Raw genomic sequence first — 17,326 nt, forward strand, 5'->3', positions numbered from 1 at the left:
CAGGCTAACTGTCAGGCTAAGTCTGAGTTCAGGCTTAACGAACATACCATTTATACTCACCTGCTGGTAATTCCATGTCATTTTGTATGTAACTTAACCACTACTAATATTTTTTTAAATAAATAAATAAATAAGGAAATGTACTTTACTAATAAATGTAAGAAATTATAAGGTATCAATACACTAAGAAATGTTCAAAACTTGTGTGTTTAATTGGTGGGTTTGGTTAACGAGTTTGGTAATGAATTAATTAAAAGTCTATAAATAGGGAGCTGAACTCGTTTCCAAACTTAACCATGGCGTGTCCTTTCCTGGATGAGGTGGTGGATGAGGGAGCTATAGTCTTGCATTTTAAAGAGAGAGAACTTTCAGAGACAGGTCAGACCCCTTGGCTTTTAATGACAGCTACCTGTATGAGCGATATAGGTTCTCAAGAGATGGGATGGCATATATTTGTAGATTACTAAACCCACACATTGCAAATAAAACACGCCGCAACAGAGCGCTCACAGTCCCACAGACGGTGTGCATTGCACTTCGCTTTTTTGCCAGTGGAACATTCTTGTACACAGTTGGAGATGCATCAGTTTGCCGCTCTGCACGAACTGGGTACCTTTCTTTAAAAAGACGATGTGTTCATCACATTCCCTGGCCACAAAGCTTTTCGTACCATAGCTGCATAAACTGCTACGGTCACATACAAACAGAAAAAGTTACCTCTGTTTTTAAACCGAAAGTTGAGGTTTTCCACTAAATTACCATCAAACTTATCCGGGTCTGACACATAACCTGCTTCCTGGAATACACCCCCGGATATATATATATATATGTGTGTGTGTGTGTGTGTGTTGTGCTTCTTGTTCTGAAGATATCTGTGCAAAAACACACACAATCTGAATAAGTGTTCACGCGCCCCCCCCCCCCCCTCCTCTCTCTCTCTCCCTCCCTCTCTCTCTAACCGGAAGTGACGCAGGTCCAGCTGTTGATTGTTGACACGGTGAGGGAGACGGACGGGGTAAAGATGGCGGTGTCCCGTCGCTCGTCTCAGCATCAGGGAGTTCCGTCCTCTCCGCCGCGCGGCGCCCTGCTCCCCTCCTCCTCCTCCTCGGCCCCGGACAGCCCCACACTCAGCCCCTCTCTCAGCCCCACACTCAGCCCCTCTCTCAGCCCCTCTCTCAGCCCGGACTCGGCGGAGGACGGCGGCCCGGTGTCGGATGTGTGTGTATCGGCCCCCGCGGCCTCCCCGGGCCGCCCCGCTCCGGCTCTGTGCGCTCCGGGGGAGGATGAGGAGGAGGAGGACGGGGAGAGCGGCGGGGGAGTCGGGGCGGCGTTCAGGGAGCTGTTCGAGGCCTGCAGGAACGGGGACGTGTCGCGGGTCAAGCGGCTGGTGGACTCGGGCAACGTGAACGCCAAGGACGTGTCGGGCAGGAAGTCCACTCCGCTCCACTTCGCCGCAGGTCACAGCCGCGCGCTCTTCTGTTTACACTCTGCTAGCATAGCCGCAGCGATTAGCATAGCATAGCCTAGCCTAGCCTAGCCGCTTAGCATCTCCTCAGATCTCTCTCTCTGATAGATCTTTAACTCGAGAAATCACTTCTCACATTATTATTATTATATTTATATTAGAGTGACGTCACTGTATGACGGAGTAAAACGTCACGTGAATGAGTTTGTATTTATATTTCTATTAAAGTGCTTTAATAATCTACATCCCAGAGATGATCTTCATATCACAATCATGTTTTAACACTTTTTAATATATTTATAGCTTAAAGAAAAATAATCATTTATCATGAGTTCTGTAGAATTATTACTCGAACCTTATGAGCTGTTTACCAAATAAGGTCATGTGGGCGGAGCTAGAGTCAGCCCAGCTCACTGATTGACAGGATGCAGGGCACAGTGATAAACTCTCGTTAATAGTGTATTGAGGATAACAAGAGTTGTGTTTTAAAACATTCAGGTTGTAACTGTGTGTGTGTGTAGGGTTCGGGCGTAAGGACGTGGTGGAGCACCTCCTGCGTACAGGAGCGAACGTGCACGCCCGTGACGACGGCGGCCTCATCCCTCTGCACAACGCGTGCTCGTTCGGTCACGCAGAGGTGGTGAGTGTGTTACTGTGTCAGGGGGCCGACCCCAACGCCCGCGACAACTGGAACTACACACCGCTGCACGAGGCCGCCATCAAGGGCAAGATCGACGTGTGTATAGGTGAGGAGCGTGTTCAACACGCACACACTCAGAGAAAAGAGATTGATAGAGCAAGAAAGAGAGAGAATAGGAATGTTCCTGTAGTGTGCTGTAATCTGATTGGATACAGTCATGCTGGGGGCGGGGCCTATGATGTGTTGCAATAGATATAGACAGACAAGGTCAAGATCAAAGATATAAACAGGAGAGAGAGAGGATGGGAATGTTTTTGCTATACTGTATTATCTGATTGGTTACAGTAATAATGGGGCGGAGCCTGTTGCTGTAGATGGATGGGCGTACCTGTGATTGTGTGTGGTTTTAATACGTGTGTGTGTGTGTGTTTCAGTCCTCCTCCAGCATGGCGCTGACCCCAACATCAGAAATACAGACGGCAAGTCAGCTCTAGACCTGGCAGACCCTTCAGCCAAGAGTGTGCTCACTGGTACACACACACACACACACACACACACACACACACACACTAAAAGTGTATACATTATACATGGACTGATTTGAAAAAAGGCACACACTAAGAGACTTAATGATCCTGATCTCAATGTGTGTGTGTGTCTGTTTCAGGTGAATATAAGAAGGATGAGCTGTTGGAGGCCGCGAGGTGGGTGTGTGTAACCTGGAAAAAGAAGTTGGATCATTTGGGGTTTTTTTTTCTTCTTTTTTTTCTTGTATACATATGATCTAAGTGTGTGTGTGTCTGTGTTTTGTGTTTAGGAGCGGGAACGAAGATAAGCTGATGGCTCTTCTCACACCACTCAACGTCAACTGTCACGCCAGCGATGGACGCAAGGTGAACACACACACACACACACAGAGTTTAACCTGCATTTCACCCTAATGAGATGCGTTCACGTCGTGTCCAAATCAGATGCACACACACACACACACACTGAGCAGATTGCCTGACGAGTTGTTACCATGGCGACCACATTGATGAGAACAATTATATCCTAATGCCGCCTTGTTGCGTCACTCTGTAAGTGTGTGTTATGTTTTAGAGCGTCATGCTAGCTGATAATGATGGTTATGGCATGAACGCACCTTTGTTACTGTTAGCGCTGATGATGTCACTGTGTGTCTGACTTTAAGCGCTAATGATTTTCTCACACTCTGCTCTGTTTTATTTGTCTCTGACTACTTTCAGTCAACTTCACAAAAAATGCTGGTAAGTGTATCTTCAGAACCACAGTGTTGATGATTTAAACTCTGATCATTTTACTTACTGCTGCACTTTATGTTCACCTGCACTTTAATCACACCTGGTTCATACTTTTGTTTTTCTGTTGTTGGTGTTGGATACGACTCGTTCCTCATCTCATTGTTAAATCTGACTAATTAATGGAGGAATTCTGCAGAAAATCACGCAGGAAATACACAGCACTGACTGACACTGGAGACTCCGTCCCTAAATAGGTTTATCACTGGAGCATGCGATGTTCATGTCCCCGTAAACAAGCCGTTACCATGGAAACACTAACCTGTTAGTGACAGTAATCCCCCTACATACAGTAACAATATTTGAGAAATGAACGTTCAAACATGGGCTATAAACATGTGCTAAACAGCGTTGATGAAGGTGGTCCTGCTAACAAGCGCCGAGCGTTAATGATGAAGGCAAAAGTGAAAATAATTGAGAGAATGGAGCAAGGTAAAGAATATAACAGACATCGCTAGATCTTTTAACATGAAGGCACGGTTCTAAAGAACACTAGTGTAATATACTGTGTACAGCCAATTGTGTGTTCAAGTACCTAGACAGTGTTTGTTAAACTTACAAACAAATTAAACTTACAATCAAGCCCTCGGAATGGAACTCGTTCATATGTAGAAGTATAAACCTGTGCTATCATCACGTACAATTTATATAAATCACCATCTGACAAATCAGAGCGCAGGATTCAGCAGGTGTCAAAGTGACGTTATATAGAATATCAGCACGTGCCTGCTGTTCATCACTTTCTGTTTGGTGTAAAAGAGTGTGATGTTTGTGCTCGAATCTGTCATCTTGCTGTCTTTCAGTGCTCACATCAATGTGTGTGTGTGTGTGTGGTTGGCATGTAACGTCACAATGCTTATTATATAAAAATACACATTTAATTATATGATTATTTCCCAAAATTCCTCACCTTACACATGTAAAATCATGGGTCAGATGGTGTAATAACCAGTGCATGCTGGGTGTTTGTGTGTGTGTGTTCCAGGGGAAAACATCAAACTAAATTGCCTTAAAAGGGATCTAACATGTAAAGTTAAATTTAAACACGGCTGCAGACTTTTAATGTGGTCCTGCTCGATTTTCTGAGACACATCTGGATCCTGATGTGTCTCACAGATCAGACAGATCATTAGTTACATGGTGTCTAATCACTGATCACGTTATACTCAGTCGTGGTGTTGGTGCTGAAACACTCCTCTGGTGTAGTACACTTGGTACCGCTGTCCTGGGGTGGACTGAAGCAGGTTTTTTTTCTAAGATCATGCTGTCTTCATCCATGCTCATGAAAAGCCTCCTGACAGCATGGCACTACCACCACTGAGTCATGGTGATCTCACTGTTAAGGTTTCCACCATGTTCTAGCACTTTGTGGAGCCAGCATGAGGTCTTCCTGTGGAGCTTCTCAAGAGTTCCCCCTCAGTCGAATTCCCCCACAGTCCCCCCACGGCCAAGAACTCCACAGCAAACTATGTTCAAGTCAAGTTCTTCCACACCAAACTCGCTCATCCATGTCTTTATACTGTAGACCTCGCTTTGTGCACTAGTGCGCAGTCATGTTGTAAAAGAAAGGCGCCGTCCTCCAACTGTTCTCACAAAGTTGAGAGCATGAAATTGTCCAAAATGTCTGGGTATGCTGAAGCATTAAGAGTTCCTTTCACTACAACTAAGGGGACAAGTGCACAAAGCGAGGTCCATAAAGACATGGATGAGAATGTTTGGTGTGTAAGAACTTTCGACCTCAACCTGGTAGAACACCTTTGGGATGAATTAGAGCGGAGACAGGCCTTCTCATCCAACATCAGTGTCTGATCTCACAAATGTGCTTCTGGAAGAATGTTCAAAAAGTCCCATAAACACACACCTAAACTTGTGGAAAGCCTTCACAGAGGAGTTGAAGCTGTTAAACATCATCATAAACTCTATGGATTAAGAAGTGGATGTTACTCAAGTTCATATCCACGTAAAGGCAGACGAGCCAATACTTTTGGCGCTATAGTGTTCCTCTTTGAAATATTTAGGAGAAAGCAAGACAGGTGTGTTAAACACTGACTTACTTTGATGTAGGAATTTTATTCACATCAGGACCATCAGGGGATGACTTACTCTCATAAGTCGGTGTGCCAAAAGACATCGTCCTGTGTACATCGTACGTCCTGTGTGACTGGTGCTGTTCTGACCACGAGATAAGATTCAGCAAGTTTCCAGCGATGCTACGAGTTGTTTGAGGTGTTTCAAGAGTGGAAGAACATCACTGGAAGACGGCAAGAGATCAAAAAAATCTCGAAACCATTCAGCAACGTGATGACCGTCGGAGAACAGTCCACAAAATCGCTGCCGTTGTCGGTGTGTCATAGGGAACAGTCCAGTCGAGCAGAAGGAACATCACGTCAAAGTCTGCCAAGAACTCCATCAGCGTGCTGTGGATGAAACGTCCTTCATGTCGACGATCATTACTAGTGATAGAAATGGGGTAAACTGGTCTGACCCTGAGAAGAAGAAACAGTGTTAACAGTGGAAGAGCTCGTCATCTCCACCACTGGAAAAGGGCAGAGGGCAGGTCCACAGCTCGACTGAGTGCTTCATAAGTTCATCCCTTGGACTCAGGCGAATTCTACTGCCAGGGTTTAAGGTGCCTGAGGGAGGACGTACCATGAGAGAAACCCGATCTGTGGATCTCAAAGCTATGATACCACCTCATACAGTGGATGTGTGTATCCTGTGCTTGAGGATGATGAGGATGATCTGGTTTGCTGTGAGAGAGCATGCTGCATCCTTACAGCCCTGCATGAGACACTGTGATGTCTAAGTGTGTGTGTGTGTGTGTGTTTGATTCACGAATGTGTGTGTTACAGTCGACTCCACTGCACCTGGCTGCAGGTTATAACCGCGTACGCATCGTCCAGCTGCTGCTGCAGTACGGAGCAGACGTCCACGCCAAGGACAAGGGGTGAGGGACATGAACACACACACATTCACATGTATTAAAACAACTGATAATTATGAACACTCTGTCTCTGTGTCCCCTCAGAGGTCTGGTTCCTCTCCATAACGCCTGCTCGTATGGACACTACGAGGTCACTGAGCTGCTGCTGAAGGTGAGACGTGACCCTGTATCTCACACACACACTCATTAAGAGTCTCGTTATGTTTTTGTAAATATTGTGTGTGTGTTTGTCAGCACGGGGCGTGTGTGAACGCGATGGACCTGTGGCAGTTCACGCCCCTGCACGAGGCGGCGAGTAAGAACCGGGCCGAGGTGTGTTCACTGCTGCTGAGCCACGGGGCCGACCCCACCGTCCTCAACTGTCACTGCAAGAGCGCCATCGAGCTCGCACACACACCCGAGCTCCGCGACCGGCTCGCCTGTGAGTCTCTCACACACACACACACACACACACACACTGAGCTCTGTGATACACTCGTCTGTGAGTAACACAAACACACATTTCTCTTTCAGATGAGTTCAAAGGTCACTCGCTGCTGCAGGCCGCCCGCGAGGCCGACATGGCCAAGGTGAAAAAGGTTCCGCCGGATATCATCAACTTCAAACACCCAAACTCTCAGGACAGCGCGCTGGTAACACACACACACACACACACACTCAGAGCTGTGTTTATCTTCATATATTTTTCCTTATATGGAATATTTTAGATGGCTTAAATAGCTTGATTTCATGTTTGTTATCCGTGTGTGTGTGTGTGTGTGTGTGTGTGTGTGTGTGTGTGTGTGTGTGTGTGTGTAGCACTGTGCCGTGGCGTCTCCTCATCCCAAACGCAAACAGTTGACAGAACTGCTGTTGCGCAAAGGAGCCAACATCCACGAGAAGAACAAAGAGTGAGTCTCTCTCTCTCACACACACACACACACACACACACACACACACGCTGTGTATCACTGTGTATTCCTTACGTCTGTGGTGTTTCCTCACAGTTTCATGACTGCGTTCCACGTGGCTGCAGAGCGAGCGCATAACGACGTGCTGGAGGTTCTACAGAAACACGGAGCAAAGGTTCACACACACACACACACACACACACAATAATGATGTAAACACCTTTTTTTTCACTCTACGTGATGAGCATGGTGTAACTCTGTTGTGTGTGTGTGTGTGTGTGTAGGTGAACGCAGTAGACACTCTGGGTCAGACGGCGCTGCACAGAGCCGCACTAGCGGGTCACCTACAGACCTGCAGACTGTTACTGAGTTACGGAGCCGATCCGTCCATCGTCTCACTGCAGGGCTTCACTGCTGCACAGACGGGCAACGAGGCCGTGCAACAGATACTCAGTGGTGAACACACACACCACATACACACACACACACACACCACATACATACACATACATACACACCACACACATGCACACCACATACACACACACCACATACATACATCTAGGGTTAGGGACAGGCTAACCCTGTCTCTCTCTTGGTCTCTCTTTCACCTGTCTCTCTCTGTCTCTCTTTCACCTGTCACTCTTTCTCTGTGTCTTTCTTTCAACTGTCTCTCTCTCTTTCACCTGTTTCTCTCTCTCTATGTCTCTCTCTTTCTCGGTCTCTCTTTCGCCTGTCTCTCTCTGTCTTTTATCTGTCTCTGTCTATTTCACCTGTTCCTCTCTCTCTTGGTCTCTATTTCACTTGTCTCTGTCTCTTTCGCCTGTCTCTCTCTATTGGTCTCTCTTTCACCTGTTTCGCTTTCTTTCACCTGTCTCTCTCTCAGTCTCTCTTTCACCTGTCTCTCTCTCAGTCTCTCTTTCACCTGTCTCTCTCTCAGTCTCTCTTTCACCTGTCTCTCTCTCAGTCTCTCTTTCACCTGTCTCTTTCTCTTTTATCTGTCTCTTTCTTTCTTGGTCTCTCTGTTACCTGTCTCCGTTGGGGATGCACCGAAATAAAATTCTCGGCCGAAGCCGAACAATAATGAAATGCTTGACCGAAGGCCGAATACCGAACGCGGTGTTTCGCATTTTTTCCATTTATTTTGCCAATTTATATTAATTATTTATTAAATAGTAAAAATTTGCTTTTTACTATTTTGTGTTGCTTTTCAGAAAAATAACTAACAAAAATACAATTTCAAAATATTTATTTAACACTGAACATTTTTTTTAACATTCCAGCAGATATACAAACAAAGCACAATATAACTTAAAATAAATAAATTAGTAAAATAAAAAATATTTTTATTTGTCCATCTTTGAAGCCCCCTTCTCTAATAGCCTATGTTAGGGCTTATAGTCATAGTAACTGACTGCTGAAAGAATGTGACTCTGTAAGTCTACAACAACAAATGTGCATTAAATAGTGCAAAAAATGTGGATTCGCTGCTGCTGTTGCCGTAACCGCCGCCGTGTCTTTCTTGTACTCTGCATGATGTTCGGGGTGTCTCGTTTTTAAATGATAAATTAAACTTACGTGCTGTATGTTTTTGCAGATGCACCCCCTCTGGACAATTCAGCACAACAGTGTCTGCAAACGGCCGTTTTTGTCTCTTTCTCTGACACTTTAAAGTGCTTTCACACAGCTGACATGTTTGCTGCATAAAGCGCGCGCCTCTCACTCTGCGCAGGTTACTATATGATCGCGTCATTAAAAACCTCATTGTTCGGCAAAATTTATTCGGCCTTTTTACTTACTTTTATAATTATAATTTCGGTTGCCAAACATTCGGTGCATCCCTAGTCTCCGTCTCTTACCTGTCCCTCTCTCTCTTGGTCTCTCTTTCACCTGTCTCTATTTCCCTGTCTCTCACCTGTCTCTGTCTCTTTCACCTGTCTCTTTTTCTCTTGGTCTTTCACCTCTCTCTCCCTCTCTCTGTCTCTCTCCCAGGTGTGTGTTTCTGTAAGCGTGTGTATGTGAACGAGGGCAGGTAGCTCTTTCCTCAGTGTGTGAGACTCAGCATGATGAGCAGCTGACATACCTCAGAGGAAGTGTAATGACACTGTGCTAGGCGTGTGTGTGTGTGTGTGCACATGTATGTGTATCAGTGAGTGGTTGTTGGTTGTATCTGACTAGTTGTTCCTGTAACATGTCCTTTAGAGAACATTCCCACTCGGAACTCTGATGCAGACTATCGCTTCCTGGAGGCGGCCAAAGCAGGAGACCTGGACACGGTGAAGGTGTGTGTGTGTGTGTGTGTGTGTGTGTGTGTTTAATGTTCCACTGAACATAGTGGTGACAAAATTACAGAAAAGAACAGAAACTAACTGTATTGTGTGTGTGTGTGTGTGTGTGTGTGTGTGCGCAGCGACTGTGCTCTCCCCAGAACGTGAACTGTCGTGACCTGGAGGGACGTCACTCCACTCCGCTGCACTTCGCGGCTGGTTATAACCGCGTGGCCGTGGTGGAGTATCTCCTGCAGCACGGGGCTGATGTCCACGCCAAGGACAAGGGGTCAGACCTTCATCATCACCATCATCATCATCATCATCACTGACTACAGTCATGATCTCCACAGTACACAACACAACACTGCTCACACACTTCATTCACAGAATAATCATTACACACACATCTCTAATAACCAACATGAGTGGAATCATAATCCTCAATGAACACACACACACACACACACACACACAAACATAAAACACTGTAATAATGCAGCTTTGATTCATTACCTGTCTCTCTCTCTCTCACACACACACACACACACACACACACACACACACACACACACACACACACACACACACAGGGGTCTGGTTCCTCTCCATAACGCCTGCTCGTACGGTCATTATGAAGTAGCCGAGCTGCTGGTGCGTCACGGCGCGTCGGTGAACGTAGCGGACCTGTGGAAGTTCACACCACTGCACGAAGCTGCAGCCAAGGGCAAATACGAGATCTGTAAACTGCTGCTCAAGGTAACCTGATGTGTACATACACACACACACACACACACACACCTATTCAGAATAACATTAACACATAGCCTTCTAATACACTCGTTGTGTGTGTGTGTGTGTGTGTGTGCGTGTGTTGTAGCATGGTGCTGACCCATCAAAGAAGAACCGGGACGGTAACGTGGCTTTGGACATGGTGAAGGACGGAGACACGGACATCCAGGACCTGCTGCGTGGCGATGCCGCCCTGCTGGACGCCGCCAAGAAGGGCTGCCTCGCCCGCGTCCAGAAACTGTGTAGCAGCGACAACATCAACTGTAGAGACACACAGGGGAGGAACTCTACACCCTTACACCTCGCCGGTACACACACACACACACACACACACGCACACACACACCTCCCTGATTAAAGCATGCTTTGAATTTGGTCCGTTGTTAATTTATGAAGTGTGTGTGTGTGTGTGTGTGTGTTAGCTGGCTACAATAACCTGGAGGTAGCGGAGTACCTGTTGGAGCACGGCGCGGATGTGAACGCTCAGGATAAAGGAGGTCTGATCCCGCTGCACAACGCTGCCTCCTACGGGGTGAGAGACGCCACTGCAGCACTGAGCACAGACTCAATCCACCTTCTCTCTGCCCTGAACACTCATCCCTCTCTCTCTCACTCTGTGTGTGTGTGTGTGTGTGTGTGTGTGTGTGTGTGTGTGTGTGCGTGTGTGTGTGTGTGTGTGTAGCACGTGGACATAGCGGCTCTGCTCATCAAGTTCAACACGTGTGTGAACGCGACGGATAAGTGGGCGTTCACGCCGCTGCACGAGGCGGCTCAGAAGGGCCGGACACAGCTGTGTGCGCTGCTGCTGGCTCACGGCGCCGACCCGTCCATGAAGAACCAGGAGGGACAGACCGCGCTGGACTTAGCCACGGTACGCTAGCACAGGGACTGACCAGGTGTACTGACTGTGTGTAACCGCTGTGTGTCTCACTGTGTATGTACCAAACCCCCTCTCTCTCTCTCTCCCCCCCCTCTCCCTCTCCCTCTCTCTCTCTCTCTCTCCGTCCAGGCTGATGATATCCGCGCGTTGCTGATGGACGCTATGCCCCCTGACGCGTTACCCAGCTGTCTGAAGCCCCAGGCCACAGTGCTGAGCGCCACCCTCATCTCCCCCGCCTCCAGCATCGACAACCTGAGCGACGGGGCCTGCGGGGGGGCAGACGGGGCCGTGGGGGGCGAGCGCAAGGAGGGAGAGGGTGAGAGACAGTGACGTGTGTGTGTGTGTCAGAATAAAGAAAAAGGGCAAAAATATTATAAATGCAATAAAATGCTATTGTGTAGTATAAACACATGGGGTGTGTGTGTGTGTGTGTGTGTGTGTGTGCGCGTGTGTGTGTGCTGCAGTAGCGGTGTTGGACATGAACATCAGCCAGTTCCTGAAAAGTCTGGGCCTCGAACACCTCAGAGATATCTTTGAGCGCGAGCAGGTGAGAGATGGAACAGGGGTGTTTACTCTGGTGTGTAAGGTGTGTGTATGTACATCCCCAGTTCATCACTGTGTGTGTGTGTGTGTGTGTGTGTGTGTGTGTGTGTGTGTGTGTGTGTGTGTGTGTGTGTTTAGATCACTCTGGACGTCCTGGCTGATATGGGACACGAGGAGCTGAAGGAGATCGGAATAAACGCTTACGGACACAGACACAAACTGATCAAAGGTCTTGAGAGACTGCTGGGGGGTCAGCAGGGTGAGTACACACACACATACACACGCACATACACATACACATACACACACACATTCTGCCAATAACTTTATTAACAATACTAACTCTCACTGTGCACGCAAATACAGTGGAACCTCGGATTACGAGTAACGTGGTTTACGAGTGTTTCGCAAGACGAGCAACCATTTTTAATAATTTTTGACTTGAAAAACGAGGATGGTCTTAGTTTACGAGCACCAAGTATCATGTTTCACGCATGCGCTTCTTGTTTTAACAACGAGCGTTACATCATCACAAGTGAGCCAACGGTTTTTCTCTCTCTTGCAGCAGAATTGTAGGTAATCGTCTCTCCTGCTGGGTGAATACACACACACACGCGCTGTGTGTGTGTGAGATGTGACGCACACACACACATTAACGGAGAGACCGTTTTTAAAACCGTTTAAAAATTAGCAAGGAACATCGCTAGTCACACTCATGTGAGCGCATACTAACAGGATCACTACTGTAAAGTAAAACAACAACAACAAAAAAACAAATTAAACAGCTCCTCACCTTTGAAAACAATTGCGACAGAGAAGAGTTTGTGTGTTTATTTGGCAACCTGAGAGGAGGGGGGCTGTAAAGCCGAGACCTATCAGGTCTCCCCTGCTGGGTCTTAGTGCCTGCAGTGTTTTTGAGTGTGCGTGTGTGTGTGTGTGTGTGTTTAGGTCTGTGTAAGGCAGAGAGTTTGTGTGTTTGTTTGGCAACCTGAGAGAAGGGGGCTGTAAACGCAAGCGAGCCCCCCTTCATCCCCCCTCCTCTCAGGTTGCCAAATAAACACACAAACAAAATTTTTTTTGTTGATTTACTTACAGCAGTGATCCTGTTAGTATGCGCTCACGTGAGTGACTAGGAATGTTCCTTGCTAATTTTTAAACGGTTTTAAAAACGGTCTATCCGTTAATGTGTGTGTGTGTGTGTGTGTGTGTGTGTGCACGCGCACATTTTACACACATACACTCTGCGTGCACAAACGAAAACCCTTATCTGTCGGGGTTTATTTTTAAATTTTTTTAAGGTAAAGTACAGGTTAATTTGTTTTATTTTTACGTTATATTTTGTATTAATTATTTTTATGTATTTATTTTTTGGGGCTGTAGAACGAATAATTTAAGTTTCCATTATTTCCTATGGGAAAATTAAATTTGGTTTACGAGTGTTTTGGAATACGAGCCCACTTCCGGAACGAATTAAGCTCGTAATCCGAGGTTCCACTGTAATGTTTAGACTAATCATCATTGTGTGTGTGTGTGTGTGTGTGTGTGTGTGTGTTAGGTGCAAATCCGTACCTGGCGTTCCACTGCGCAGCTCAGGGCACCGTCCTGATCGACCTGCCGCCTGACGACAAGGAGTTCCAGTCTGTGGCGGAGGAGGTACACACCACACCGTCCTGTATAACACACACACACACACACACACACACAGCTGTCCCTCATAACACACTGTTATGCTCCCTTCGTGTGTGTGTTTAACAGATGCAGAGTACGATCCGTGAGCACAGAGACGGAGGAAACGCTGGAGGAGTTTTTAACAGATACAACATCATCAAGGTGCTTCATCATCATCATCATCATCATCATCAACACACACCTCAGTGAGACAGAGGACGTGTTCGATTGGACAAATTCGAGAACTATAAGTCAGATCAGAGTCATGAAATAAACCAGTCCTGAGAACAGGTGTAGCATGATAGAAGAGGTTCAGTCTGACAGGCCCGGACTCTAGAACTGTTCTCAGGTCTGTGTGTGTGTGTTTGTGTGTCTTTGATGGTTCTAGAATTTGTTCAAACAAAACTCCTATCAAACTTTAATCTGCATTAGATCAGTTAAACCAGTTATCCCTCACACCCTGGATATCACTCGACTCCATCACTCGACTCCATCGCTCGACTCCATCACTCGACTCCATCACTCGACTCCATCCCTGGTCTACACACAGTTTGATTATTAGTTAATATTTACACCTATTAAGGTAAAAAGGTCACGTTTCAGTCTGATTAGTTATTTAGTTATCACGCGTGTAGCGAGTCCTGTGTCTGTCACTAGGTGGCAGTAGAGTTCTGTCGGAAAGAGAGCGCTGCTCAATCGCCAGAAAGTCAAGACAGATCGTTTAAAAAAAGAAATGAAATATAGTTGCAAAGCAGTGATGAGCGGGCCCAAGCACCTGCTCTATCACCACTCAGGCTCGGCAGTGGGCGGGGAAATACCATTATCATCACATGATGTATACAAACTGATAATACGAGTCCCATAGTAGAAGTATATCAAATCCCATTGTGTGTGTTTTACAAACAACCCAGAATAACTGCCTTCCTGTTGAGTTGAGCCGCACCAGATTCCATCCTGTCCGACTCTTTGATTTCCATGAATTTTGGATGTTAACTTGGGGGTTAAGACTCCAAAATGGGCTGAGATGCTGGGAAAAGAAAATATCCTTAGAAGAAGAAGAGTGACTTTTGCCCGCTATGATATTATAGTGCTTGGGCTCTAATAAAGGGTCACTGTGATGACATCATCACAATCAGTGTTTAGATTCAGGTGTAGAAGCGGGCGGAGTTTACCTGATGGTCTGCTCATCTGATATGATATGATGGATGAAGTCACATGACCTGACATCACACTGTCATATGTAACACTGAGGCTGTAGGGGAGAAAATCCTCAAATCATGTGTGAAGATATCTAGTATTGATTATATTGTGTGTGTGTGTGTGTGTGTGTGTGTGTGTGTGTGCAGATCCAGAAGGTGGTGAATAAGAAGCTGCGTGAGCGCTACACACACCGTCAGAAGGAGATCTCCGATGAGAACCATAACCACCAGAACGAGCGCATGCTCTTCCATGGTACACACACACACACACACACACACACACTGTATAATATCACGATTGCCCTGATCACTGTTACTTACACTGTGTGTGTGTTCAGGTTCTCCGTTCATTAACGCCATCATCCACAAGGGCTTTGACGAGCGCCACGCCTACATCGGCGGTATGTTCGGGGCCGGGATCTACTTTGCTGAAAACTCCTCCAAGAGTAACCAGTACGTCTACGGCATCGGCGGGGGGACGGGATGCCCCGCCCACAAGGACCGCTCCTGTTACGTGTGTCACAGGTGAGCAGGCCACGCCCACTCAGAGAGACGTGATGGCACTCTACTGTTGGTGTGGATAGAGGTTACTCTTACTGAACGTGTGTGTGTGTGTGTGTGTGTGTGTGTGTGTTCCAGGCAGATGCTGTTCTGCAGGGTGACTCTGGGGAAGTCGTTCCTGCAGTTCAGTGCCATGAAGATGGCTCACGCTCCTCCTGCTCATCACTCGGTCATCGGGAGGCCCAGCGTCAACGGCCTGGCCTACGCCGAGTACGTCATCTACAGAGGAGAGCAGGTACACACACACACACACACACACACACAGTTTATACTCCTCTCTTGTTGTTCCTCTGTGTCGAGTTGGTGGTGCTTGTGGTCTCCTACAGATATACTGATCATTTGTGTGTGTGTGGGGGTGTGTGTGTGTGTGTGTCTGTGTTTCAGGCGTATCCAGAGTATCTGATCACCTACCAGATCGCTAAACCAGAGAGCAGCACACAGAGCAGCCCTGGAGCACAACAGAAATCATAGTGTCTCTCTCTCTCTCTCTCTCTCTCTGACCTACTCTTGCTCTCTCTCTCTCTCTCTCTCACATTCTGACCTACTCTTGCTCTCTCTCTCGCTCTCATTTTGACTTACTCTCGCTATCTCTCTCTCTCTCCCTCTCTGACCTACTCTTGCACTCTCTCTCTCTCTCTCTCTCTCTCTCTCTCATTCTGACACTCTCTCTCTCTCTCTCTCTCCCTCTCTGACCTACTCTTGCACTCTCTCTCTCTCTCTCTCTCTCATTCTGACTCTCTCTCTCTCTCTCTCTCTCTCTCTCTGACCTACTCTTGCACTCTCTCCCCCCTCCCCCCCCCGCCTCAGTCAGACATGGGTGTGATTGCTGCACAGGTGAAATGTGAACCGTCTCCCGGGCGGACGTCGTGCTCGTGCCGTTGCCATGTATGACTTGTGAATTTGCACTTTTTAAAGACGGAGTTATTTAAGTTATTGGTGAGAATGCTGACCGTGAAGTGAACTCTCTGTACAGACAGAAATATCCGTGTAAAAGACGTCGTGATGAACTGAACCGTTGTATTTGAGTTGTATTTTAAAGAATGTCATGTCTTGCTTTTGTTAATTTCTTTTAAATAAACCTTATGGTAACGTCGGACTGAGTCACGTTTACACGCTTTCAGGTGAACAACTCCTATGAATACACACGTCTCAGCATCCGCTTACCCAAGACGTGTCAGAGTCAGCATGGAAAACATAAAGATGATAAAACATCAGAGTCAGAGCGACTGTACAGTGTGATTCCTCTCATTTCATATAAAACCCTTTGACTTTATACAATACGACTGTAGTTCTGACACAATGTACTGTAAAATAATTCATTCACTATAGCGATTCATATCATTGTTTCAGTACTTTTGTCACATGGTCAGTTCCTGCTGTCTGTAGCTCCAGACGTCTCCTGACCTTCTCAATGGGTTTCACTGGTTTAATATCTCTGAATATTTTGCTGCTATAATAACCTCCACATATCTAACGCTTCACTAACACAGGGTGATGTTGGGGAAATGATTAAGAGGAGTCATTTCAGCTCGATACTACAAAAATGATGTGAATATTACTGCTGCTCTGCCCTGTCTCACACACACACACACACAGTTATACCACACACATTCACCAGTCACTACATCTTTATGACTATTATAGAATCGTGTTAAATACAGGAAGGAACACAAATGCATGAATGTCTCAGTGGTCTATACGCTATTTGATGGTTAATGTATAAAAAAAAAACATATAAACTTTTTGAACATTACATTTATATTATAATTGAGCACAGAAAAGTAAACCTTTATTGCTGACATGAATATTTTTACATAAATATATAACAGATTTTTTAAATAAATTTTATTGCAGTCATATGCAGAGCTGAATGTAACGTGGCACATTTAATTACTGTACTTAAGTACTTATTTCACATATTTGTACTTTATTAAAGGATCCGTTTTCCTTTTACTCCAGTACATCATACAGCAAACATCTGTACTTTTACTGTCTGTACGGTGATGCATAAACATAGTGGGATGTAGTATATGTGTACATATAAACATAAGTGGTAACCTGCTGATATTATGTGTAACTGCATGACTTGTCTTTCTGTCCAGACACACCTGATAGACAGATAGATAGATAGATAGATAGAGTACTTTATTAATTCCAA

At 46.1% G+C, this 17,326-nt stretch overlaps 1 protein-coding gene across 1 annotated transcript; it reads left to right on the forward strand.

Annotated features, from left to right (window-relative positions):
• Positions 1–982: 982 nt before the first annotated feature.
• Positions 983–15,668, forward strand: tnksb (tankyrase, TRF1-interacting ankyrin-related ADP-ribose polymerase b). The gene is made up of 27 exons (XM_053480509.1): positions 983–1,457; positions 1,987–2,211; positions 2,540–2,635; positions 2,773–2,809; positions 2,923–2,998; positions 6,277–6,371; positions 6,453–6,519; positions 6,603–6,789; positions 6,882–7,000; positions 7,167–7,258; positions 7,355–7,433; positions 7,543–7,714; positions 9,461–9,540; positions 9,669–9,814; positions 10,119–10,284; positions 10,406–10,625; positions 10,740–10,849; positions 11,000–11,188; positions 11,327–11,513; positions 11,662–11,744; positions 11,879–11,999; positions 13,296–13,393; positions 13,496–13,570; positions 14,755–14,860; positions 14,946–15,132; positions 15,247–15,403; positions 15,553–15,668. The coding sequence occupies exons 1-27, from the start codon at positions 1,022–1,024 to the stop codon at positions 15,637–15,639; spliced, it is 3,693 nt and encodes a 1,230-aa protein (XP_053336484.1). The 5' UTR covers positions 983–1,021; the 3' UTR covers positions 15,640–15,668.
• The last annotated feature ends 1,658 nt before the right edge of the window (positions 15,669–17,326 follow it).

This window comes from Clarias gariepinus, chromosome 21 (genome assembly GCF_024256425.1).
Source record: "Clarias gariepinus isolate MV-2021 ecotype Netherlands chromosome 21, CGAR_prim_01v2, whole genome shotgun sequence".
Classification (NCBI taxonomy): domain Eukaryota; kingdom Metazoa; phylum Chordata; class Actinopteri; order Siluriformes; family Clariidae; genus Clarias; species Clarias gariepinus.